General features: G+C 34.2%; 1 protein-coding gene and 1 long non-coding RNA gene across 5 annotated transcripts in view; both read right to left on the reverse strand.

The window, feature by feature from the left end:
- Positions 1–717: 717 nt before the first annotated feature.
- LOC126878505 (uncharacterized) lies at positions 718–4,998 on the reverse strand. 2 transcript variants are annotated; one of them, XR_007695684.1, is made up of 3 exons: positions 2,761–3,043; positions 1,893–2,050; positions 718–898 (listed from the first exon to the last, which is right to left on the reverse strand). It is a non-coding gene; the product is annotated as an uncharacterized LOC126878505 (long non-coding RNA). The 2 variants fall into 2 exon arrangements; XR_007695683.1 differs by having other exon boundaries at positions 718–2,050; positions 2,761–4,998.
- Positions 4,999–13,047: 8,049 nt separating this feature from the next.
- Positions 13,048–27,984, reverse strand: part of LOC114337973 (epidermal growth factor receptor kinase substrate 8) — a 165,064-nt gene continuing 150,127 nt past the window's right edge. For all 3 annotated transcript variants that reach the window (XM_028288557.2, XM_050641255.1, XM_028288558.2), the window contains 5 exons: positions 27,332–27,463; positions 24,567–24,663; positions 18,039–18,289; positions 14,885–15,058; positions 13,048–13,321 (listed from right to left, as the gene is read on the reverse strand). In XM_028288557.2, coding sequence (XP_028144358.1) covers positions 13,250–13,321; positions 14,885–15,058; positions 18,039–18,289; positions 24,567–24,663; positions 27,332–27,463 — 726 coding nt within the window. In that variant the 3' untranslated portion in view covers positions 13,048–13,249. The remainder of the gene's footprint in view (positions 13,322–14,884; positions 15,059–18,038; positions 18,290–24,566; positions 24,664–27,331; positions 27,464–27,984) is intronic.

Consider the following 27,984-nt stretch of genomic DNA (forward strand, 5'->3'; position numbering starts at 1 on the left):
AGTATCAAGAGCGGATCCAGGGAGGGGGCCATGGCCCCCTCTGAGAATTTAAAAAAATATAAATTTAAATATTTGCCCTAATAACACAAAACATTCCATGAATGTTCCTAGAATGTACACACAGGACATTGAAAACATTCCTGGAATGTCCCCAAATGCACACGAATGTCCCTGGAAAGTCCCAGGAAAGTGCTGTGTCAGCATTTTAAATATTCTTAGAATGTTCTGTTGGAACATTCCATGAATGTCTACGAATGTTCTTTGGACATTCACAGTCTATTTTTTAGACTGAATGTCTTGTTGGAACATTCCATGAATGTTCTTTGGACATTCACAGTATATTTTTAGACTGAATGTCTTGTTAGAACATTCCATGAATGTCTACGAACGTTCTTTGAACATTCACAGTATATTTTTTAGACATTCACTGAAATATATCGTCAGTAATGTGACAATACCTCCTATATGTTTTTTCATGAGGTTTGCAGGAGACGAAAAACATTTTTTAAGGTCACTTTCTGTTTTCGTATGTATTCTGACTTTTTTTGTAGTAAATAGATAGTTGAATTTACTGCAAAACAAGTCAAAAAATATATGAAAACAGGAGGTGGCCGAAACAAGTTTTTAGTCTATCTTACAAATCTCTTGAAAAAAACAGATAGGAGGTATTGTCACATCACTGACGATATGTGGCCATACCAAATAATACATCCTTGATAAATATAAACATTTTTATTGCAAAAAATCTTTACATACATTTTTTAATGTAATTTACTGACATTCCTAAATATTATAAAAAAATGTGTCACATTTGCTTTGTAAACCTTTCTTTTGCTTTTCGTAGCCACATATTCCGTTTCCTTTCTGGTTTTTTGTAGACCACTTCTCTCAGCTGATTCTAAAAGAAAATAAATTAAAAGGTAATTTTTCTATCCTTTACAATTAACAATCAGAAGAAATATTATTTACAGGTAATAATACGCATAAATAATAATAATAAAAAAATAAATATTAAATAATATTTAAATAAATAATAAATAATATTTAATACATAAAATAATAATAATGAACATTTTGTATTTTGACAACGACATCCGATGTGGAAGTAGAAACCTTAATAAAATTATTTTTCAAGTAAATTGTGGCTTATTTCCCCATTAGAATAGTTAATTACAAAAAAGCCACAAAGAAATAGATTTTTCACAAACAAATAAGAATTTAGTATTCATTATATTTATTGTTTTTATTATTTACTTTAATGTCCTACTGGTACATTATTTGACAAATAATGACATTTCGAAGTCTGTTAAGTACGATATAACGCCCTTGGGCATTAAATTTAAATAACGACTTAGATACTGTCAAGTTGACAAATATCAACCTAAGTAAAACTATGGTTACCACAATTACGTTACTACTGTTACTGGTAAATGTACTTGTTTAAAAACTAATCAATTCAAAATTCATTCAAATTTTTCGCATATAAAGAATAATTTAGTCGGACATTAAACGTTGAAGGCACCACAGGTATTATAATAATAACGCTTTCGGTCAACGTATATCCCTCAGGACGAAGGCCCTTGTTAAAAACACCATTGACCTCAAGCGTTATTATCCTTATAATACCCTTGGTACCTTAATAACTGTAACATAAGATTATACCTTAATTCTTGTTTTCTATTTCTGATGTTTTTATTTATTTACATTGAATATTAATATGTTTTGTTGTATAATCTACTTCACAATAATTATGTGATATATTTGACTTAAAATGAATTCAAAAATTTTTTGTAGTTGGGCAACAATGTCAACTTAGATCTCCGATGTAGATAATGAATTACAACAGTATCTATATTGTACGGACTATATTATTAATTAGGTTATGCATATACCTGTGTGACATAAGCTATTGGAACAGCACAGTCTCTCAAACGAACAGATGAAAGTGAAGTTCTGTCAATATCTTTTTCTAAAAAGTGTTTTGAACATACTCCTCTATTAACAAATCTGATCTATACTTCATGTCTTCTTCGCAGGATCTTCTGGAAAGCTAAAAATACAAAATATATGCATTACTAAGCATTATTAACAAATTTTAGTTTTAAATAAAAAATATGATTAATGAACTCACAAAATATTATAAAACAGCTTAGAAATTGTTTATTAGTATAGTCGGTTCCCCAAACTCAGACACAACTGGCTAGTGATTTTAGTAGGTAATTTTTTTTGTTTTTGGCCAATTTTGCCAAAATTACAGTAATTATTAACTATTTAGTTATTATTTTTTTTTTATTTACTAAATTATTTACTAAAATCACTAGCCAGTTGTGTCTGAGACTCGGTAGTACTGAGACTGAGTTTAGCAGATCGACTATAATATTCTGTGTATTCATTAGTTGGTACTGCATATTATAGTGTGTGGTCTACCATCCTATTTATAAACGCATACATTAGCAAAAACGCAAAAAGAATTATTTTAGTTTTACAAATCCTTTTGTTATTAGGTATCTCTATTTACTATTTTAGTTAGGAATAAGCGAAGTTTGTGGCTTATTCACAATTATTATTAAAATAATAAATGGATATGACCAATTATTAACTTATAAAATAAAAATTCTTCTGATTTATGCCTTTTATTCACTTTGTTATATCTACGTTACTTAAAAGATTTTTTATGAATAGTATTATTAGGGTATTAATAGTATTAATTTATTTTCTGAAATACAGGGCATGCCTTCGTTTACATATTTGCATACTAACCTTTTAATAGGGCTTTTCATTCACACTAATTCACAGTCATTTGTTTCGAGCTTCTGTCATAATTGAAACGTTATTCCTGCAGATTTTTTTATCTACATTTGTTTCTGCTACTCCAACTGCGTCAAAAACAGGACACCATTTTATGCACTATGTTAATAATACTATTAAAGCTATTATAAAAGTATCCGAATTAAAAAAATATTCTTAAAAAGCACAAATAATACAAACTATCCACGGCAAGGCAAGGCCGGGCAAGGTGGCCAAGATCAAAGAATACATATCTCAAGGGAGATTTGGGAGATATGTATTCTTTGCCAAGATGAAATGAAAATGAAGATGCCAAGATGGCCGAAGCGAGGTCGTTGGTTGGTCGTTTTTAGTCACGTGATGCCCTCTCAAGCGCCATGCACAAAAATATATGCACGGCGAATTTGAAAATGAACGCAAAAGAAATAAATATAAATAATGCCTCTCTTGGGTTTTGCATAAGTTATAAGTATTTTTTTATCAACAAAATCGCATTCCAAATTGAATATTCGCGAACAATAATTTTTATTACATTTGTATGTTTATAATATTGTATTAATTGAACTTGGAAACTCTTTAAATTTGACACTGTAGGCCTAAAATGTCACTTAGTTTGTCTGGTATGTTATAAGTAATGTTGTATCTGAATCTGTTACACGTATGTATTATTTCGCAACTTAAAATATAGGAACATTGGTAGTATGTTCACAGAATGTCTTATGGTAACATTCCAGGAATAATTTAAACAGATGTTCACCGAATGTTCCCTAAATGTCCAGGACATTCAAATATTGATAGAACTTTGGTAGTACATTCCTGGAATGTTGTGTGTTGTTAGGGTGCATTTCAAATGTTTTTAATTTCAAATAGGTACATATACATGTATAAAACAGGAGATTAAAATATGATTTCTAGACTAGAATTGAAAAAAGGAAGTAACGGAAGCTTCAAGAATGACTTGGGTTTTTTTAAATTAAAATGTTGATAATTTTACAAAATGCCAATTGTTAGAATGACCTTGACAGCCATCAAAATCGTACAAATTTCCATATTCTATACACTTAAAGAATAAAAAAGAAATGAAGCGTTACTTGGGTCAGTAGCACTTAGAACAAAGGAGTTGGTTGGTATTTTCTCACTTCTTCTTCTTAAAGTTCCCTCTCCTATCGGAGGTTGGATATCATCATGGCTATGGTCACTTTGTTGGCTGCTGCTCTAAATAGTTGTAATGAACTACAGTTAAACCATTCTCTAAGGTTCCTCAGCCAGGAGATGCGTCTTCTTCCTTGGATCCCTCCTTGCATAATAATTCTCAGCTAATATTTTCTCACAGTCAAAAGGACTTGTTTTACAAGTATTGCGTTTTATTTTTCTAATGAAAAATAAGGTCACAATTAGGGGATGATATACCAGAGCCTTGGCACGAAACCTTTAACATCTTTCGCCAAACTCATGAGCAAAGACGGAGCCATATAAACTCATGAAAAAACATCATACCACAAGGAGTGCGTTCAGGTTGAGCTGGATTTTCTACAAAGTTATCGCAACCCTCCAAAGTCAGTCATTAACAGATATACTCTCAGAGGGCTAAACAGATACAAAAAAATAAAGAAAGACTACGACCAATAGTAGGGTCTTTAGTGTTCTTAGGTCGACAAAATATTCCTCTAAGAGACCATCGTGATGATGGCCTTCTGCTTCTGGACGAAGATGCTGGACCTAGCAATGAGGGGAATTGTTAAGATTTAAAATCGCATCAGGAGATAAGACTCTTAAATAACACCTATCCACAGCATCTTCCTGAGCAACATACATTAGTAGCAGCAGTCAAAATCAATTAATAACATGTTGTGGTGAAGAAATAATTAAACAAATAATATTTGACGAAACGACCGACGTATCCTACGTGGAACAGCTTTCTATAAATTTGAGATACATACACCATAACAACAATCGTGAAGACTTTGTCAAATTCATTGACGCTTATGAGAACCTAAAAATAATCAGTGAAAATCAAGAAAGAGGGAAAGAACAAGGCCTGACAGGAGCAGCATTGGGAAAAATAGTATTGAACTTGTTGAAAGAACTGCACTTAAATCCGAAGAAATGTGTAGGAATCGAGACTATGGCAGGAATGGTGAGTTTTAAGGCACTTTTCACACACGGTAAAAGTGTGTGAAAAGTTCCTTAAAACTCACCATTGTAACCCTAATTTTTAAAAATTACCCCCCGTACCTCCGGTACTCCACCCCAAAAAAAGTTTATGGCCCCTCCCGAAAATCGGTCCTGGATCCGCCCTTGAGAAGTATCGCTCTTAACGGCTCTGGAATAGTAAATGACGATTAATTTATGATAATTCACAGAATGTCAAACCCAGGCCCGGACTGGGCCGCCGGCCCACCGGCCCGCGGGCCGGTGCGCCTTTTGCCTTGGTTAGTATCTATCCATTAAAAAAATTAAACGCTGAAAAAAATTTTTTTTGAACCTTTACACAAAAATGATGCAGCTATCATTCCCCTAAAGAATGTTTTTACTTGCTTCTGCTTTCGCCGTTTGGCACCGAAGGCACACCAGAAACCTACATAATAAAGCCAGTGGGTACAACAAAATACCAGATATCAGATAATCAAATAGCTTGATACGATAAGCGGCACTCTCGAAGACCATTTTTACTATTCGGGCGCCTTTCGTAGGTTCAATATCCGCTGTTTCTATTGTAATAAATAGCTTAGATGCGACGCGCGGCGCCCTCGAAGACTATGTTTGTGATTCGGCCGCCTTTCGTGGGTATCAATTTCCGCTGTTTCTATTATAAAAATAGCTTAGATGCAACGAGCGGCGCCCTCGAAGACCATCTTTACGATTGGTGCACCTTTCGTGGGTATCAATGTTCACTGTTTATCAAATAAGGGATATTTATACCTATGGAAGGCGCCCAAATCGAAAAATGATCTTCGAGGGCGCTGCGCGTCGCATCTAAGCTATTTGATTATCTGATACCTGATACAAAGAGTGTTACATCCCACAATTATTGGACTAAAATATACAGGTGTGGTTTTCAGTGCTCCAAAACTACATTATACATGCAGGATTGTTGTGTCCCAAACTCCTAAATAATGAAGCCAGTGGGAACAATAAAATACAACTTTTATCAGGTATCAGATAATCAAATAGCCTAGATGCGACTCGCAGCGCCCTCAAAGACCATTTTACGATTCAGGCGTCTTTCATATGGTCAATATCCGCTGTTTCTATTATAATAAGTACCTAGCTTAGATGCGACGCGCGACGCCCCAAAGACTATTTTTATGATTCGGGCGCCTTTCATGGGTATCAATTTCCGCTGTTTCTATTATAAAAAATAGCTTAGATGCAACGAGCCGCGCCCTCGAAGACCATTTTTACGATTATGGCACCTTTCGTGGGTATCAATTTCCGCTGTTTATCAAATAACGGATATTTTTACGCGAAAGCACTACGAGTCGCATCTAAGCTATTTGGTTATCTGATACCTGATCTCTCGATCAACTCCTTCACATTCTGCATATCGGACCAATCAAGCCAAGAGCATCCACAAAAGCTTCCTGATTTGAAAATCTTTTTAGATCGCTATCTTCATCTTTCCGTTTCTTCCTTTTGCTCGTTAGTTCAAAACTCACATACTTATGTAAGCTGAGCGATTGTTCTTCCAAACCAGTCCAGCTTATGACACCGTTTAGAAGTGATGTTGAAACCAGCGAGAGGTCCAGAAAGAATTCACTATTACTTCTTACGAACGTAGGTGGCTTACCGTCTTTTAGCACGGTAAGCCCCATGGCGTGGATCCATTCTGATATGTATTCTCCTCTCGAAGCGGGACGTTTGGTGAAACATAACAATTGTACGCCAGCCGGTCTACAACTTATGCCTTAACATACCTATTAACATTCTTAACAGAGTGTCTGGTTATTCCAATACCTCGGTTCACCACGTATACGGTCACGTCTGATCTCCTATCTTTAACGATTCTCTGTCGAAAGACCAAATGTCATACCTTCCCTTCGTACGAGTGCCTCTGCAACATCGTGAGCGGCCCTCGCCCTTCCCACATTTATTTAAAGGAACTGCGTATTAGTTGAAAGACTGATAAATTTTGTACAAACTTGAATGAATAATATACTATTTTCACTTTCTTCATTCAACTGCGTATAAAATGGTTCTTATCTTTCTAACTTACCCATACGCTGTCTGATTTCTGGTCCTAGGTGTTTTCACCCACCCTTTTCTCATCGCTTCTGGCAGGGTGTCTCTTGAGGCCCCGCTTTTCCAGGATCAGTTTTTTACACTCCGGGCATTGTAAGCTGTCGGCACTGTGACCGGATTCTTTAAAAGTGAGAGAAAAAGTCGTCTCACTACTGCACTCTCGTGACTGGTGCCCCTTCCTTACCACATCTGTAGTAGGAGTCCTCCCTGTTTTCTCTCTTGCAGTCCGTTTTACTACGCCTGAACTGCAGGCATCTAAAGCACCCCCTAGACACGCAGTCTCTCTCGTATCTTGCATGAGTTCCAGCCAATAGATATATGTTCTCTTTCCAGTGCCTTCTTGGCTGCGATACGTGTCAGTCTAACCGTTAATCGTGACGTTTGTGTTCTCTATTTTCCCTTATACAGACGAGTTTGACGTCGTCAGACTCCCTGCTGCCGGTATACCTCCGAACTTGGCTCATGATTTCTACCTTGGGACTCCTCCGTCTATATTATCAAATAGGTAGACCTGGACCTGATAGCCCCGGACAACCTCTACTGCGTTTCCCTCCGTGCGGGCCACGATAGTCTTCTTCAGGCGCTCGGTCTATTCTTTCCCTGTCACTTCGAGGATGATGTCCCCTCTTATGCCTTCTTTAGTGCTTTTAACGCTAATCCCCTTCTTCCTCGTGTCTACACTACCCTTGATTTGCTTGAGCAACTCGGCGTAGGATTTTCTGTCTCCCTTCACGATCACCTTCTACGCCTTCACTCTCCTTTCCCCGAGTTTATACTCCTCCAGCGCGAGGTGGAGGTCCACACCCATATCCCATGTCTTCCCTCAATTTATAAATAATTGCCAGTAGTCTCTCGTCCTTGTCCATTTCCGTCACCCTTGTCTCTACAGGGGACCATGAAAATAGTCTGACGGTTTTCTCGGTTCTCTTCCTTCTGACTCTTCCTTGTAATTGTATTCATAGTATGTATTAAGTTGGAGGTACTCCACCTCTCCTGGTGTGTTTGCACCTCCTGCACATATTCCCAGTTCATGTTTTTCCCTTATCAGTTCGTGATCCACGTTCGAAAAGTCCACGTTCCATGACCACTACTAAGTCGCCCGCAAGTTTATTCCCTCTTCCCGGTTCAGCTACCTTATAGTGATCCTCTTCCAATTCGACTTTATAATGTCCTTTATTTTTTCAAAGCCCCCTTTCCCCTGAGTTCAGGACCGTTGCGATCATTTTTATCTCTCCTTCACTAAGATTTTCGGGAAAGAACTCGTCGAAATCCATCTGTGTGAACACTCGTACAGTTTTCCTAGTCGTTTGTTTCCACACCGGTTTTCTACACTATTCTATTTCGTTTCTTAATGTTGCCGAGGGCGACTTGTCTGAAAGTCCTCCATAGTCTTCGGTGACTCTCTTAAGGTTTTGTACCTCATTCTTGATCTCGACCTTAATGTTTATATGGTCGGACATTAGTTTCACTAAATTATTTGTAACGCTGGTAAGTTTCTCCATTGCTCTTACCATGGCCGTTATGTCCGAGCTCTCTCCCTTCTTTCTAAGTCTCTAGGTGTTTTCTCCCCAAGTGAGAAGCTCTTTTGCAAGGTTGTCTCCTCTGGAAGATTCGTCTTGATCAGGTCGCTACCCCTGACTGGAGATCTTCCAACAGATCTTCTTCCGAAGATCATAGTCTCCTCATTCCTGTTTTCCTCTTCGCTGAGTACTTTCCCTTTGTTCCCTTTACTACAATGAACACCTGATCATCTCATTCGTAGCTTGTTCCAGCTGCACCATCACTGGTGACTCGATCCATTATCCCTTCGTTTTGTTGTTTCCCTTTTTCCTGCATGATTAAATACTTATCCATATAGTTCCCACGAGTAGGGGCGAATTTTACTGTCTGGCGAGGCAGTGCGCCCATGCCAACGCTAAGCCTTGAATTACAAAGGAGTTTCACCAGTTCTCCGAGGGCTCCGTTTGCGACCGTCTGACGTTAGGCCATTCACCAACTAGGCACGGATCGCCTGACACCGTGTGTGGTTTCGGATTTTTTATCGAGGTTTACTCTTATGCTATATGGAATTTAGTAAAAAATTTGAAAAAATTCAAAAGGTGATTTCTATTGAACACAAATCATCATGATTTTTGTTAAATGTTTTTGAACCAATATATTTTGTAGTAGCAAGTGAAAATTACTCACACTTTTCGAAAATTGTTTTGGAGTCTTCAGAGAGTATCAAAGAGTGTAGCAGAGTAAAACGGATACTGGGAAACTGAAGCTACATTTTTGTGGAATCTTAATATAATTTACTATTCCCAATAAAAATAGTAAATTATTTTATGGATTTAAAAAATTAGTAATATTGATTTACTGTACACGCATTAGGATTTCAAAAAAGTTTGATGTCAAAGCTTAAGAGGGAGGTCTGGGGCCATTGTTTAGTTTAGATCAGTGGTTCCCAAAGTGGTCCAGGTGGACCCCCAGGGGTCCACGAGGGACTCAGCGGGGGTCCACGTTGGCGTGAAATAAAAATGGGGGTTCACAAGTTGCAAGTGGGGGTCCACGAAAATTTTATAGCGATTTGGTATTTATTTAAACAAATTTGCATTTTTTTATTGTAAAATATCAATGGAAAAAATAATATTTTAAAAGTAGTGACTTAAAAATGTTATTCTAATAATTTATAACGTTATTTTGATTAAAAACAAGTTTTTGATCAAATTTTAGGTTAGAAAACATTAAAATATCGTTTTTTACATTTTCCTCCATTCCCAAAACACATGTCTTTCGATTTGACTGAAAATTTGCCCACAGATAGCCAAAACACAGGACTTTAAGTGATTAAAAGAATTTGTATCGTTTTACAATACAAAAAAAATACGTGGAATAATATCAGAGTCAAAAATATAGGCGTCTACTGTAATAAGTACAATTAACTCGGAAAATATCGACCATACGAAAAAAATGGTTAAGAAAATTATAATATTGATTGTAAACACAATTTATTTGGATCAATTTCAGTTCCTACCATTTTTGTCGAAAAGTTGAGAATTGCGGAGTTATTGAACAAAAACCACTGCTATCAAATCCATCAGGGCTTATGCTTGCGCATTTACAGCATACGTACTACCTGAAATATTGATTTTAGCAAAAACATGAAAGAGATCAAAATTGTATAAAATTTAATTCTCTCCATTTTTGTATAGGTACATTTTTGTTATAAAACTAATAATAAACGAGATAATTCAATAATTATGCTGTAACTGTCACTCTTTCCCCCATAACTCGGAAAATATCGACGGCTCAAAAAAATTTATAATAGAATAAATTATACGAAATCATATTTTTCACAACTTCAGTTCGTACACTTGTTGTCGAAAAGTTAAATATGGCGGAGATATTGAGCAAAAACGGTTCTCCTTTATTCGCGATTTTAAATTTACACTACTATTGACCCCCTTAAGATTAGAATAATAGAATCTTGCTTGGGTAGCTCGGGCATGCAAGATCAAATGCTAACCCGACTGTACTATATAATGTTGACTCTTTATTGCATGTAACTTTTCTTGTATTGTAAAACTATCCAGATTCTTTTAACCATTAAAGTCCTGTGTTTTGGCTATCGTGGGCCAATTTTCAGCCAAATAGAAGAACATGTATTTTGGGAATGGAGGAAAATGGAAAAAACAGTATTTTAACGTTTTCTACGCTAAAGTTTGATCAACAACTTGTTTTTAAAACAAAAAACTTGTTATAATGCCTAATAAGCACATTTTGGACTCCCTTCTATTAAAACATTATTTTTTCAATTGATAATTTATGATAAAAAATGCAAATTTGTTTAAATAGATTTCAAATCACTGTAAAATCGCATAAAATTATATTTTAAGAAAATAAGAGACCTTCAATATCTTATTTTTACCCCCCCCCCCCCCCCATGTTTTTTTCATTGGAAGTATGGTAAAAATGTAGCAGCAGGGGGTCCACCGAAACCAGTATATTTTTAAAGTGGTCTACGAGAAAAAATAGTTTGGGAACCTCTGGTTTAGATATTAGGTTGGCGCCTTTTTTAGAATTTGGGTTGGCGCCTTTTTTATGGGCCACTCCGGCCCTGGTCAAACCCGCTTGCAATAGACAACTATATGTAGATGGGTTGGATGGGGTCTACCCCAAAATCCCGACAACCAAAATCCCGACAGCCAAAATCCCGACGGCCAAAATCCCGACACGCCAGAATCCCGACAGACCAAAATCCCGACACGCCAGAATCCCGACAAGTTTGGTTAGTTCCTTTTTAACATACAATTACATTTGTTTCTGGTTTTTTGTTATCGCCATCTGTTTTTTATTTTTTGTTGCTAAACAAAAGTATTTACCATTTAATATGAACTAATTTTCTAAATAAAATTTCTAACATGGGGATATGAATTAAATTATTTTTTTTGCCAATATATTATAGTCCAATAATATATGTATAATCAAATCCTGAATTCAAGTTTACTTTCATATAGTAGATATTATCATGTCACTTACAACCTTTCATTTCAGTAAGTATAGCTTTTATATTATAAAATGGAGTCTTTAATAATTTTTTCTTTTAAAATACATAATAATTAGTACCCGCACTTATTAGTAAGTAATTAATTTTTCAATTTCAATACTCTATAATATGATTTGGTATTGTATTTTAAAAGGAAACAATAAATATTCAAAATGTAGTGGTCCGGATTATTGCTTATGCGAGGATTGTTGCATGTCGGAATTTTGGCCTCTCGATTTTGGCTGTCGGGATTTTGGGCGCCACCGGGTTGGATGCCCTTAAGGAATGTTTTCTCTATTTACTGAACTTCACTTCAGTCAAGTGGGAACACTTCAGTTTGGGAAAAATTTTCCATAATAATAAATCCACGCATATATGAAAAAAGATACAATCCGTTTATTAAGCTTTCTTGTCTCCTACTAAAACAATGTTTAACTCTTCCTGAAACAGATCCATGTCAGTTTCTATTTGATTATCTTCAAAGAATATCCTTTTCCTTCTTCGCCCTTTAGCTTGTTAAGTTAGTAACATATAGTCACTGCGCTACGGCCGCCACGATTAGAAGGTGGTGCATGTCATTTCAATTCATAGTATTGAAGATGGCAGATTTTAAATTAATAGGTGATACTGACCGAAATACATTTCTGTCTTGGAATTGCTTATAGTTTTTGAATTTCACAAGCCAATAATTCTCAGACTTTAGCAACTGTCAGACTGTATTCTGTATTTTACTAATTCTAATAACTTTTTCGAAGGCTTTCCATCTCTGCTGTTTCTAGCATTATTTTTGTCGTCTCTGTGGCAGGTCGTGTTTCTGCCGCGTAGGTTATTACTAGTCTGATGACTGTTTTGTAAATTCTGTCTTTCATTTCTTTTCCGATATTTTTATTTCGGCGTTTCATTAGGCAACCTGCGGCTCTGTTTGCTCTATTTACTCAATCTTCCACTTGTTTATTAGAGCTTTACGTAGCTAGATAGTGTGATGCCTAGATATTTAAACGCTGCCACTTATTCTATTATCTTTCCCTCCAGCTCCAATTTACATCTTAGTAGATTTCTCCTAACCATGTATTTTGTCTTTTTCGGAGAAATAAACATGTTAAATTTTCTAGCGGTTATATTAAATTGGTGCAGTATAGGTTGCAAATCATATTTACTTTGAGAGATTAGTATTGCATCGTCTGCATAGCAGATTATTTTAAGTTGTTTTTCTCCCATTTGGTATCCTTTTTTAGTTCTTACTTGTTTTATTATCTTATCCATGATCAAACTGAATAATAGAGGACTTAGGGAATCCCCCGTCTTATCTCATTAACAGCTTTATTTTGATCAGTTAGTTCTGACCTTTATTTTCTACTTTTACTTTTATTGTGTTGTTCTGGTAGATATTTTCGATCGTTTTAATTATTCCTAGATAGGTATTGGAATAATATTATTCCTCTAGGACCAATATTAAATTTGGTATAAATAATTGAATAAAACGCATAAAATTTAAATCATAGTTATATTCAACAACAGTAAACATAATGAATAAATACAGCCCTCTCCAAGTCTTACTATTGCAATAACGAGTATAAAGTGATATGGACTAGACAAAATGAAATGACGTACACTATATAACACTTTTGGTAACGATTAATATTTTAACAACTATACAAAATTTTTTCATGACACTTTTACCTAGAAACGCTGTTACATATCTCCCATTTTTTGTCGTACTTTTGCCAGAATTTTTCTTAGTTCTGTACTCCTTACAGTTTGGTACTGAAAAAAAAAATAGTATATAAATAATAGGCAACTAGAGGTAAGAAAAAAGATATATCCAATTTTTTAATGTACTCTATAGCTCCCTCTCTTTATCAAAAAAATTTTACAGCTTATCAAGGAGTGTAGGGCTCCAGAGCTAGTGTTTTCTAAAGATCCATTGTTATCGGGGTCTATGGGTTGCATTTTTAATGTAACATTTTATAACATGTAACGTTATCCTAACACAGTAATGACAAAATCAGCAAAAATAACACGCAGAAAACCGAAAGTTAGTCAATACGATGAGTACAGAATATACCGCCTATCTTTAGAAGATCGTTGCAGATCTGCAACAGACACTATCAGAAGAAAGTTTTGTGAAAATGGATTGCGATCAAGATCTCGTAGGAAGAATCCGTTCCTTAATAAAAAACAGAAGCAAAAACTGCGGAAATAGTCCCAATCTAAATGCAATAGAAAATCTATGGTCAAGGCTGTAAGTGGAGTATCACTCCGAAACGCCAAAAGTAACAAGAGAAAACTGATAGAAGAGATATTATTTAAAACTGGTTTAGAGTTTTACATCAGAAGATCTAGTTCAGCTCGTGAACTATATGCTCATAGAATCAAATCTGTGTTAAAAAATAAAGGTTACCCCACCAAATACCTTCTAACTTTCTTTATAATAACCATTGTACCATTTTTTTTAGTAGATTTACGAATAGCTAACGTCTGTTGTTTGATTTATTTTTAAATGTTTGAGTGGGGTTTGCTCTCTTAAAATACAGGTTAAATATTAAGTAAATGTATATAACGATGCAATAAAATTATAGATAATCTTGTAAATAAAAAAGGTCGTGCTAAAAAGAGGAATGCTGCTAACAAAACTATATTTTAGTAAATTTTTCAGAGTTTTTGCCACTTGTGTATATAAAAAAGACCATTTAAAGAAAAGCATGCTGAATATAAAAATGTCAAGTGAATTTCAATTCAAGTAGCAACACTTAAAAAATGAAAATTATCTGCAATGAAATGGATGCAAATAACCCATCCGTAAATTCGAGACAAAACCCCTTACAGAGAAACTGCAGGTCTCTGTTAACAAATGCCCACGACGAATTGTTCGTATTCTCTGGCCTTAATCAGAAACGAAGATCTGCTACACCTGACGGAACAAAAGAGGATAAAAAATGAAATATAGGCCAAAAAGTGGCGTTGAATCGGTCACAGACTTCGAAAAAATAGCTCTAGTATTGCAAAGACTGCCCTAGAGTGAAATCACCAAGGAAAAAGAAAAAGAGGTCGCCCAGCAGAAACTTGGAGAAGATCAATCATGGATGAGATAAGAGGTCATGGAGAGTCTTGGAATGAAGTGAAGACCTTAGCGCAAAATAGAATTCGATGGCGCGTTTTCACTGAAGCTCTATGCTCTAATTAGGAATTCAAAAACCTAAATATAAATCCGAGGCACAAAAACCATGGCTTGATATAAATCCATATTATATTTGAAAAGTGAATAGAGAGAAAAGATAGAGTACATTTTTAAATGCACATATTTATTTTTAAAATTAGTATACTTACCCCACTTGTAGCTTTCTGGATATTCAGTTGTGATGTTAACCGCTTTCCTTCGTCTTTTCCGCAGACCCTTTCTAGCTCTGATTTGTTAAAATCAAATATTTGATGGCCGCTAACGCCTTGAAACTTGTTTCTAATATTTTCGCTAAATCCTTTAGCTTCCAACCATTCTTGTACCTAAAACCAAAAAAAATATGGTATTAAATACATTTTGTCTCAACTCATAGAATAGAAGAAACATGAAAAAAATCGATGGCCCAGAATGCTGGAAACTCTTGAGAGCTAGAACGCTTCTACCACCATGACGACCATGGCAATGCACGACATATGGAAAAAAAGTTAATTATCTTTGCGGTAGCCCAGTAATCTATGAACTTTGATAGATTATAGTTTAGGTACGGTATGGGACACTGCCATGTATGACAGCATATCTCGACTACTGAGAATAAAATGAACATGGAGAGAACAAGAAGGAATAGCCTAGAACATGACTCAGAAATAAGTGACTCTTGTGGGTCTATCAATGAAAATAAAAAGGGAACCAGCAGAGAGCCGACGACTCTGTCTATGCACCAAGTAAGTCAAAATGATCCCAATCTCAATCTGGGCCTACAGGCAAAGTTTAAATTAAGCACAGCAAGGCAGTACTGTTAATATACTCTTATTGTAGTATATGTATTATTCTTACTGTTGTTACATGAAGGTTCACCTTGATCAATTGCCCTGGGTATACAAGGATACAAATAAAAGGTCTATTGGGTATTATCAAAGAGCTTATACAGGGTGCGTCAAACCTCTGGTTTTCTTTGATTACGTCTAAATTATGGCAATATACAAAAAAATGTTTTTAACAAAATTAATGTATATCGAAACCGTTTTTTGCAAATTTTTTGCAAAAAAAAAATAATTATAATCTGGTTTTAGAAACATACATTAAAGTATCAAATATGAAAATAAAAACGTAATTAAAGATTAAAATAAATCGCATACTAGTATAATTCAATAACTTAAAATTATTTTACAAAAAATATTTTACCATACTAATGAATGCATAAATTAGTTACTAAATTAAATAAACAACCAAATTTGATATCTACCCTAGAAATTTTTCTACCACAGAAACTTTCCTGTGCCAAATTAATTGTTAGTTAGTATAGTTAGTATATTGTATTTACGAGTAAGATCAGTTAAACTTTTAATTTACCTACCTCTTAAAACTTACATCTTGAGAACATAATTATAAAGCATGCTTTGAAACAAATGAATGTTAAATGTATCAACCAAATTATTTATTAATATAAATAATATTAACTGGTGTCACAAAAGCTGGTAATACTTTTGTAGTTGAAATTTTTGTAATAATTTTTTATATTTTAAATTTCAATTTTTCAACCGAACAATTGGTGGATATCACATTTGTTTTGGGCGAAACCATTAGAAATTATTACCAGCTTTTGTGACGTAACTACATAATGTAGAGACTATTTACTTCATAATATACTTCTATAACATTCATTTGTTTCAAATCATACTTTATACGTTCTCAAGATGTAGGTAAATTAAAAAGTTAAAACTGATATACAATTTAACTAACAAAATTGGGTACAATAAAGTTACTAGGGTGGAAAAATTTCTAGGGTAGATATCAAATTTGGTTGTTTATTTAATTTAGTAACTAATTTATGCATTCATTAGTATGGCAAAATATTTTTTGTAAAATAATTTTAAGTTATTAAATTTAATTGCATTGTACTAGTATACGATTTATTTTAATCTTTAATTACGTTTTTATTTTCATATTTGATATTTTAATGTATGTTTCTAAAACCAGATTATAATTATTTTTTTTTTTGCAAAAAAAATTTTTAATAAAAAATCCGCAAAAACGTAAAATCTATAGTTTTTTTTAATATCTACAAAACGAAACATGCTAGGTGCATACAACCTTATACCAAAAAAAAGGTTATAATATTTACTACAAAAGGCAATACTCATATACAGGGTGTCTCATTAAAAAAAATGAGAAAATTTTGTATTTCCAAATAGTGATCACACTGTATACTCTATGGCTATATGTCAAATATGTTAATTTATTTTAAAATAACATTATACTAAAAAAACTTTGGCATATCATTTAAATTCTTATTACCTTGAAAGTCTAATTCACAGCCCTTTGAATATTACCATTTTTCTCAATAAAAGTGTACATATTTCGAAAATTGTTAACTTTAGGCCTATAATACCTTATATAAATTCTTAATATTTTTAAAAAATATATTTAAAAATGATTTAATATATAGGGTGTTCCATTTAAAAAAACACAACTTTGGTTCGTACCGTCGTTCTGACTCACCCTGTATAATCGAAAATAATTTTAAATTATAGACGGCTTCTATATACATTAATTTTGTTAAAAACATATTTTTGTATATCCCATAATTTAGCCGTAATCAAAGAAAACCAGAGGTTTGGCGCACCCTGTATATAGCATGTCTGCTGAAGTCCCAAGTATAATCGTAGAACAGAGGACTTCTAAAGAAAAAAGCCTTGGACAAAGCAGAACCATTAGTAACGATTATTATCGAGCGATACCCGTGCGTTTGTAGGAAGAAATTGTCAAAAACGTCCACAAGCAAGGAAGAAACCAAGACGGTTACAAAGATGACAGAAGTAGATTAACCGAATTACTCATTGTGTCCGCATCCACCTATTTTTTTTTATTTTTAAACCTTGCAGCTACTATTGTTCGAAGATCTCAAAGGAGTGCTCCATGGAAACACATGAGTGGGCCATGTGTTCCGTAATGATAAGTACAGTCTGCTACAGCTTATCGTGGAAGGCAAGATTGGAGGTAGAAGAGTTTTGGGCAGAAAGAAGAAATCCTGGCTGAGAAACTTGAGAGAATGGTTTCAAATACCAGAAGCTGCGAACATAATACATGCGGCACAAAACAGAGAAACCTATCGTTTGATGGTCGCCAACCTTCGGTAGAAGACGGCACATAAAGAAAGAAAGCTCCATGGAAACACATCTGAATCACAGGAGGAAATGATTACAGAATTGTCGGCACATTGGTTAGATAATTGTCTAAAAAAATGTTAGTTGGTAATATTTTAAATTAAAAAAACAAATTTTTTGGTAGAAAACAAAAACTTACCTCAATTGGATTAGATCTCTGATCGATGAAAGTTTCTGGAGTTTGTTTGATTTCTAAATGCCTTTGCTTATTTTTCTCCCGGACTAACGTTAACACGCTGATTAGCTCTTCTTGCAAATCTCCATTTGACTTCGTGGACATTAAAGACTGCCTGGACTGAGTTCTCTTTAAAGGCTGTGGAGTTACAGGTTGGCTGGGTGGTTCGGGAGCTGGTGGGGGAGGAGGAGGAGGGGGAGGAGTATTTTGGACCTCTAAAGAAATAATACTATGAGTATGGTTGTCTAGTTTGTATAAAAATGATCCCAAAAGCTGATTTGGCACACAAGAAGCTTATTATGCTGTATTTTGGCAAAAAACAATCGAAACATCAAAAGCGTCAATGAAAGAGAGTGAAAAAATATTAAAAAAAAAAATTAAATCCTTTATAAAAGGTATATAATTTATTAAAATTTCCTTAACCCTTATCCGGGCAAGGTGGGTCCAACGGGCCCGAGACGCCAATTCTTTTATCATAAACTGATTGATAAATTTTATTGAATTTTATGCATCACTGAATTTGTTTAGAAGTATGTTTCCTTCAACATAGTCATGAGCTATTCAAAATATTCATTATCATTTTTGAAATTATTGCGTCGAAAGAATTTTGTCACGTAAATGGGCAACACGGGCCCGTCGTACCCTATTTGTATTTATACCTAAAGTCCAAATCTTTGGTACAGAAGTTAATCTGGCAGTCAGGTAATGTTTTTGTGGATTATCTAAACGACCTTTATGATTCCGGAAATCCAATAATAAAGTCTAAAGGTGTAACAAACAATGTAAACCTCGTTGATGTGAACATCAAAGAGATGCTTACAATAGGTGTTATATCTATTCTAAATGAATTTTAAAAACTGATAATCATTGATGGAATGCAATAATATTGTTAGGTAGGTACTTATACATATTTTAAAATAAATAATGCATCTGCTATCAGTCGTTTGATATCGATGTTAGTGTCGACAACTAAAATTATATTGAATTACAGTGAAATGTCCCAAAAACCATTGTCAGCTGCAGAACTGCAACATATTGCTCATAATTTATGAGATTGCGATGATGAAGAATCTCCTGAAGTAGGTGACATTGAAAGTGACTATGAAATTGAAGATCACCTTTCGGAAGGAAGGGAAGAGGATGATCAGCAAGTAGTATTGAATGATAATGAAGAAGAATGTGTAGCTAAAAGTTCCCAGATTCCAGAGTGTGTAATTTTTGAAAAACTGGAAGAGTCAACCACAACCGACAGGACGTATGCGATCCTGCGACATAATAAAAAGCAAAGTGCACAAAGTGCAAAATGGCCTGGTAGATTTGCAAAAGTTTTTATTTATTTATTAATTAAGTCTTTATTTGGCTCCAAATGTATTACTTGTGAATAAATATTTTTTCTACAAAAGTTTTCTTGCATTTCATTATTATGTGCAAATCCTTCAGGTAGATCGCACTCTCGAGGTAGACCGCATACTATAGTAGCACTTTTGTTAATCTAGACAATTTAAATCTAACTTTAATAAAAAATCAAAAAAGAATATTAGCAATATATTGGTAAATATGAATAGTACATTCAAGAACAGTGGTGGGCCCAACGGACCCGAGTTGCCCGGTTACGTAAGTAAAATGTGTTGCCCGGATAAGGGTTAAAGGGCTACATCACAAATGCAGAATGCTTTCGATCTGAATACAGATCACCATCAGTGCTGAACAGAATGTTCACCAAGTTGCCATCGACCGTTCAAGATATGAGGTAGCTGAACCTCGGGGTGTGTCCCAACTCATGTGAGGGTCAAATGGTGCCCGACGCTTAATCATGTATTATTTATAACATTCATGTTATTTAAAACATTTTTTGTCAATGTATCCATGATTGTATCATTTTAAAGGGTCTTTACCCATATATTTTTAATTTTGGTGGCTTAACATGTGAACATCTTGTTCAGGACTGATGATGATCTGTATTCAGATCGAAAACGTTCTGGAGGATTTGAAAGAATATTGTTTCCCAATTAATTTTACCTATATTCTAGTACAAAATAGAATCCACGAAGCTATTAACTACAATAATGTCCGTGTTGATGGTTAAATGTGAAAAACAATGCTTAACTTTATATTTTGTTTCCTCTTTTAACCTTAATTTAATCTGGATAAGAAAGTAACCATAACAAAATGTGGGATAAATAAAACGGGGCTGGTCTTAATTCGTAACTCCCTGCTTTTGCTGTTATTTGAACTCCCTAGTATTTGACCGTTTTAATTGATTTTATAGTTCCCATTTAACTTTGAAAGCTTTTCTGGTTTTTCTTCTGCAACCAAATCCTCGGTTTTTTTTTATAATATAAGACCTCACTTGCTATACTTCTCTTCCAGTTTTCTAAGAATATAGTCTATGTTACCTTTAGTTTTCGTCTAGAATGGCTTGGCTGGCAGTGAATTGTACAGTCTCTCGTCTTCGATTGGGATGCCCATATTGCAGAACTTTCTTCACAACACTGAGAGTGCCCCATTTAGATATATTTTGAAGAGACCAGGGTGCTATGCAACAGTCTTGTTCTAGATCCTATTTGTGTACAGTTTTAATGTTTATAGTCATATTTTTGTAATGTAAAACTGTTATACTGCTTGTATATATTTTTTTGTATATTCTTTGTTTATCCATTGCTACCCAGAGCATTGAAAATATATCTCTCAATAATTCAAACAAGTTAAACAGTACTTCATTTTTTTTTATCTGGAACTATCTTCCTGTTGTATTTCTTCTTTTTCAAGTGCCATCTCGGCGACGAAGATCGGCAATCATCGGCTATTTGGACTTTAAAGACAACTGCTCTGAAAACGATTCTCGTACCAGTCTCTCAGGTTGCGCAGCCATGATATTCTAAGTCTACCTCTGCTTTTTTTCCTTGGATCTTTCCCTGGCTAATGAGTTGGAGCAAGTTGCATCTCTCTCCACGTGTAATATGTCTGAAATGATCCAATTTTCTGGTTTTGATTATATTTAAATATTTCATTTCTTTATTCACCTTTCTCAGAACCTCTTATTTTGTGACGTTTTTTGCCTCATGTTCATGATATTTTTCTGTTTTATTTAGAGAACTATAATCATTAAACATACTTAGATATATAATATATATATATATACTATCGGTTTAAAACGTTCTCCGTCTTCCGATACCCATTCGCCATTCCTCTCTGTACGCTCACTGATCTACTTGCAGACCTCTTTCATCCATGGCTTTGTTTATTCCTGCCAACTTTTCCTTGGTCTACCTCTTCTTCTTCTACCTTGCGGTTTCCAGTGTTGTACTTGTTTTGGTATTCTGTCCTCATGCTTTCTTTGTACGTGACCAAACCATCTTGGTTGTATTTCGTTGATTTCGTGATTTATTGTATGTGTGACCTTCATTATTTATCGTATCCTTTTATTCGTGACATGTTCTCTTCTTGATCTTCCTGCAGGTCTTCTCCAGAAATCCATTCGGTCACCTCTAACATTTATTTTGATTTTTCCTTCATAGGCCATACTTCGCAGCCGTTCTGCTTTATCTGCTTGTTCCAGAGTCCTGAGTTTAGAAGCGTAAAAACATACTTAAATGGAAGTATAAACAATTTTTGTTGTTTAATTGATGTATTTAATATATACTAAAAATTATCCAATTTGGTTAATTATTACTAAACGGTTTCGGTATTATCAGACCATCATTAGTAAAGCTTGAACACGTGCAAAAAGCCACTTACAATTTAGGTATAAAAACCCTTGGTTTATGTGCTGAAAGTTATTTTAATTCAAAAAGTAGTGACATCATGTGGATGAAAAAAGAGTTTAACTAAAAGAGAACCATTATACCGAGCCCTCACTCTGTTACGTTTTTGTCACGTTAGAGCCACTGGAAATTTTCCCTTTATAAACGTGATGAAATATACATTTGGCAACACGAAATCAAAGAAATTTAAATATACGGAACCCAGCAACACTTTTAGGAAGCATAGATATAATAAAAATAGATTAGATAAACTATGGGCCGCTCTGTGAATAGAGGTGAAACGCCAATATTTACTTTGAGTGCTTTAGCTATCTTTGTCTGTCATACGCACATGATCGCGCAGTAAAGAGAGATAGATAAACCACTCCAGTCAGATTGCCCATGATACTATAAATAACGAGATAGTATCTTCCCGTAGCTCAAATACGTCCGAGTTCGCGCATGATGACGTAACTGGAGACCAGAAGTTGAATTTGAATTATTGTTAAAGTTAAATGGGATTTGAATGCATTCTGTGATGAAATTATTCAATTAGCAACATAACATTTAACTTCAATGTATTCGAAAAAAATTTAATGTGGAGATTTCTGTCAAAATAGCTGTCAAAAATAAAATATAAAATACACTTAGCTTACAACCGCGAACAATTCAAACTAATCGGACATTACGAACCATTACGAATGAGTACGAACTTGCCGGTCTCCAGTTACGTCACGACTTCCGGATGTGTAATATATTATCTTGTTATTTATAGTATCATAAGATTGCCTAGAGTGCTCTGCGTTTCACTATTTTCCTCATCATGCCCTGTCTATTCTTATTATATCTATGGCAGGAAGTTAAGGCTACAGCGACGCAGTCTTGTCGTACTGAACTTAAATGTACGAGTTATCAGATATGATAGAAATATGAATTTACTATTAACTAAAACTCTTAAATTAATTAAAACTCACAAGATTTAAATGTTTTATAATATACCCAAGATAAATACTACCAGGAATATAAGCAGTAAATAAAAGCAACAATGGTAAATAAATTTATTTTTTTGTATGATATATTGGATACAAAAAAAGTATTTACGTATTATTTTGAGTTAGTAAAAAATTCATAAAAGTCAAATATTAAAAGGGAAATTCAAATATATACATTTATATTAATAAGAATTTAATAACATAGTTAAAAAATTACATAAAGTTATTTATGTAATTACATAATCTCCTTATATGGTGAGCAATATTCAAAATCTTTTAAGCTACTTTAAAACTAGCTATTGTCACACTTTCCTCTTTTTGTCATTGCACTAAAATTTATATATCTATTAACAAATGGAGTGGAATATATACGAAATAAATTAATATAAATAGCTGAAATTGGATACAAGCTATTAGGATGGATGTTCCTATGGTCATCCTTTGCGAGTAGCCAGCCAGTCAAATAAATTAGTAAAATAAGTTTATAACATAAAATATTTTCCAGAGTCTATTGCCCCTGGTACTAAAAAAAGTATTTTTGGTGCCACTAAAATCAAGTACTGGTTTTTGGTGCTCTCCTTGTGCAAATTAATATTTTATACTCTAGTAGAGTACTCGCTGCGATAGTGAAGAGAGACTACGTGTTTTGGAAAGAAAAATCCTAAGGAAGGTCTTTGGGCCTATGCTTGGTGAAGCAGCAGGACAATATAGGATAAAAATTAGCAACGAGCTCAAAGAACTATGCCCAGACGCGAACATTATAAAAGAAATAAAGTTCAGAACACTCCAATAGGTAGGATACCTCAGAAGACATTCTGACCAAAAAACAGTAAGGCTGAGATAATATAACAGGAGTCCTGAAAGCTATGGGCATGCAGAACTGAATAGAGATTGCTCAAGAAGACAGAGAGGAGTGGAGGCATGTTGTCGAGTCGGCTAAAACCCACGAAGGGTTGTAACGCTAAGGAGTAAGTAAGTAAATACAGTTGAGGCACTCCAAGAAATAATTCTAACGAATCAACCAGACTTAAATCATCACCAAAATGGGCAAAAAGGACCAAGAGAAAAAAGTCGGTAATCTTCAGTCTGAGATTATGATGTTAAAAGATAGTTTGGAATTAAAATTGAGAACTCTAAGCCAAGCCGCACACCAAAGAAACATGAAACGAAAAACATGAAACATGAAACGAAAAACATGTTTGATGAAAAGAAAACACTGCTAAACAAATCTCAAAGTCCGCCTACCAATGAAACGAGTGTGATTCATGCTCATGACACATTTTTATTTTCGGAGAGTTTCATAAATGGCCGGACATATATTTGTTTAGCAGTGGTTTATTTCCATGAAACGTAATTTACGTTTCATGTTTCTTTGATGTGCGGCCTGCCTAAGGAAACAGGTAGATCAGCTTTAAAGAATGAAGAAACAGATATCCGTCGTATCAAAACAAGTGTTTTTCAAACATGTTTTTTGAATCTAGTAATACTTGATTCTTATTCATGTCAATGAAACTTAGTTTAATTGATTTTTTTTTTCAAATAGTAATTTGCTAGCAAACTATGATACATGCTTAACTGACTGACTACTGGCACAATCATTCGACGTATGTTTTTCAAAAATACAATTATCAATTTAATGAAGTTTGAAAAATCGATCCCTTATGCTCATCAAACAAACGAAAATGTTAGCAAACACAAAAAGCGGACGAAATACTTTGGAAGCTGCACTCAGAAATAGCGAAATTCTCCCTTCTTACCGGTCCTTTCGTTTCTGATCCAATCTGTAGTACTCTTAGATTGAGGGGAGTGATCTTGGTTGCTATGATCACGGTTAAATCTTTCTACTGGCGAGTCCTGAAACATAACGTAATACTTACTTAAATCTATTACCTATATCTTAGATTTACATAACATAAGCTAAATCAGGATAGATCCCTTAAGGGCATCGAAAGTCCGACAATTGGAGTTTTTAAGTTTTTTTTGGGTTATGATTGAAAATTGTTCTCTGAACTCTTCTCTTTCCAATGATATATAATACATTATAGTAGAAAATATCTATGGTTACAAAATTATTTGTTTTTTGAACGTCTGCACTCAACTTTTGACAGTTTTGGGGACGGGTTCTGCTTGCGCTATTTCCCGAATACTGAGGTTTTTTAACTTTTGATGTCAAATATCTCTGGATCCTTAGATGATAGGAAGGTTCAAATTTTTACAGTAGTTGTAGACAGATAATATCAAGTTCCTTGTAAAGTTTTCTTGAAAAATGTATAAAAACAAATAAAATAAAAAATTAAATCTAAACTTTTTTAGGTTTTTTTGTAAAAGTATTTTAAAATTTTTTAAAATAAATGTTTTTTTCACTCTCACTTTACAAAAATCTACGCCGAACTAAACATTGCATCTAGTTTCAAAATAAAAAAAAATAGGTCGTTAAGTGCTTTGGTTGCAGAGATGTGTGACATAATGTTAACATCGTCGTTAAATGGGACTTTAGGTGCCTTTAAATTGGCTGTATATACCATTAAGTGAAAAAACTTTAACATCGTAAACAGAACTAAAAAATCCATAAGGAAAAATTTCCTGTAGCTGGCTGTATACCATTAATTACAAAAATTAAAGAAAAGATCTTCTGTGTAAGAGGTATATTTATTTGAAAACCCCAATAAAGGCCCACATTAAAAAACAGAACGTTTTCGCTCTAAAGAGAGCATTATCAGTATTCTAAGCAAGCTCTACATGCTAAGCCACCAAAAATACATGGGTTAAAACCCTTAAAATGCCGACTAAAAGCCTTACATTGGCGTGTTATATAATATTAAACCCTGGCGATGGGTGAAATTTAAAAAGATAGATATACCTCAAAGCATCATATGACTATACTACGAGCATGTGGGTGGTTGAGTTGATTTGAGTCTTCACAAAGAGAAAGAGGTGAAAGCCAAGTTGGCTTAACCTCAAAGATATACCTTAAAGCATCATATGACTATACCACGAGCATGTGGGTGGTTGAGTTGATTTGAGTCTTCACAAAGAGAAAGATGAAAGCCAAGGTGGCTTTCACCTTTCTCTTTGTGAAGACAGAGAAATCAATTCAACCACCCACATGCTCGTGGTATAGTCATATGATGCTTTGAGGTATATCTATCTTTTTAAATTTCACCCATCGCCAGGGTTTAATATATAACACGCCAATGTAAGGCTTTTAATTGGCATTTTAAGGGTTTTAACCCATGTATTTTTGGTGGCTTAGCATGTAGAGCTTGCTTAGAACACTGATGATGCTCTCTTTAGAGCGAAAACGTTGTGTTTTTTAATGTGGCCCTTAATTGGGCTTTTCAAATACATATACCTCTTACGCAGAACATCTTCTTCAATTTTAGAACTAAAAAACTTGTGTTAAATGGATTACAATAAATATTCAGAATGACTGTTTTCAGACTTAGCAGTCTGTCTTCAGTTAACTTTGAAGTACTTGAGCTAATAACCGCAAAACCAAACAGTGATCGGGTTTAAATTTTTGATTACATACTTAAAAGTATTAAATTAAACGACATGAAGTCAATGAAAATGGATACAAACTATCCGGGAACCGGCAATTACATCTGTAGTTGCAATTTCGAGTAGGCCAAGTTGCCAAGACATAAGTCCCATCCGGTTGTAAACTAATGAGTAAAGGGGCTCACAAACTGCGTTATTGCTCGACAGTTTTGTTAGACGAGTAAGTCTGTTCGAACAAAAATGACGAAAACGGAAGTGTGTGGGTTAAAAACTGTCGTTTTGGTGGCGTGCAAAAATGATGGAATAATCAGGATCAGCTTGATTATGTCTGTCGAACTTGTTCGATAAGCACCTCAATTCCAGCAAATCTGAAGTGTGTGGGTACAATTTTAAAAACCGACTATTGAGTGGCGCATTCATTTATTTTTTATCATATTGGTTTTAAAATAAAAGTTATATTTCTCAACGAATTGTGTCAATATGGTGGATCTTCGCCAGATGAGTAGAACATTTTTATTAGAATTTGTATATTATACATTCTTTCGTCCATATTGTTCGTTTACGTTTTTGTTTGATTTTATGGCAAACTCCGTCGCTACTGCACACAATGAAATTTGTTTCATATTCGGACAAACTAATAAACAAAACTGAATTGTGTGTGCAACTCGTGTTCGTCATTTTTGTTCGAAGAAACTTGCTCGTGGAACAAAACTGCCGAGCAATATCGCAATTTGTGGGCCCCTTAACGAATACAATAAAATAAGTAATGAATTTCGACAAGACAATATTATATAAGGATTTTACTTAACTGTGCCGGACATCCTACAAATTATATATAGCATTACGAAATATGAACAAACAAAAAAACGGTGAATTTGATTTAGAGTCCTAAAATAGTCCGGGCAAACATGATAATTTGTTATAAAGAAAAAACAAAATACTGCTTCTCTATCAAAAGTATTTGTAATGCAGAAACGATAATTTAAATATTGAAAAAAATATTTAGCATGTTAGTACTTACATTTCTTCTGTAGTTTTGAGTAGCGTGTAAGGGATTATTAAAAATATAAGGTGTTACTATAGTATGGGGTACATGGGCGATCTGTCCTCTGCTATTTCTAGCTTTCCACCATTTTCTACTATCATCCAATATCTAAAATTAACAAAGTTATTGTATTATTAGAAAAAGATATATTATATTTATGCAAACAAATACCAGCTCAGATGTGGCTCTTGGGACAACTGACTTATTAGACGAAGTGGACAGTGTAAGTCCTAAATGGCAGGATTGAAAAAATTGAAAAAAAAAGCAGCGGAAGAAAGTTGACTAACTGAATAATGTCGGAAAATTGAAGAATACGAAAACAAAAAATGTGATAGCTTTAATGTTCATCAAAAAGTGAAGAAAATGACAATGAAAAAACAAAAGCACATGAGAATGTAAAATTCTCACAGGGACAAAACATCGAGGAAATAGATGGTCAGAATATGTGAAATAATGGCAGACATTAGCGTAAACACATAACAGATGATCAAGCGGAAGAAACAGGTCCAAACATTCTAAGACAAAATGCAGAATACGCACTGAAATAGACAAAAGAAAGAAAAGTAACGGGTTTAGAAGAAATCCAATAATTAGTTTCTTAAACTTGTCGATGAAGTAATTGTAGACAT

The sequence above is a fragment of the Diabrotica virgifera genome, chromosome 10, assembly GCF_917563875.1.
Source record: "Diabrotica virgifera virgifera chromosome 10, PGI_DIABVI_V3a".
Taxonomy (NCBI): domain Eukaryota; kingdom Metazoa; phylum Arthropoda; class Insecta; order Coleoptera; family Chrysomelidae; genus Diabrotica; species Diabrotica virgifera.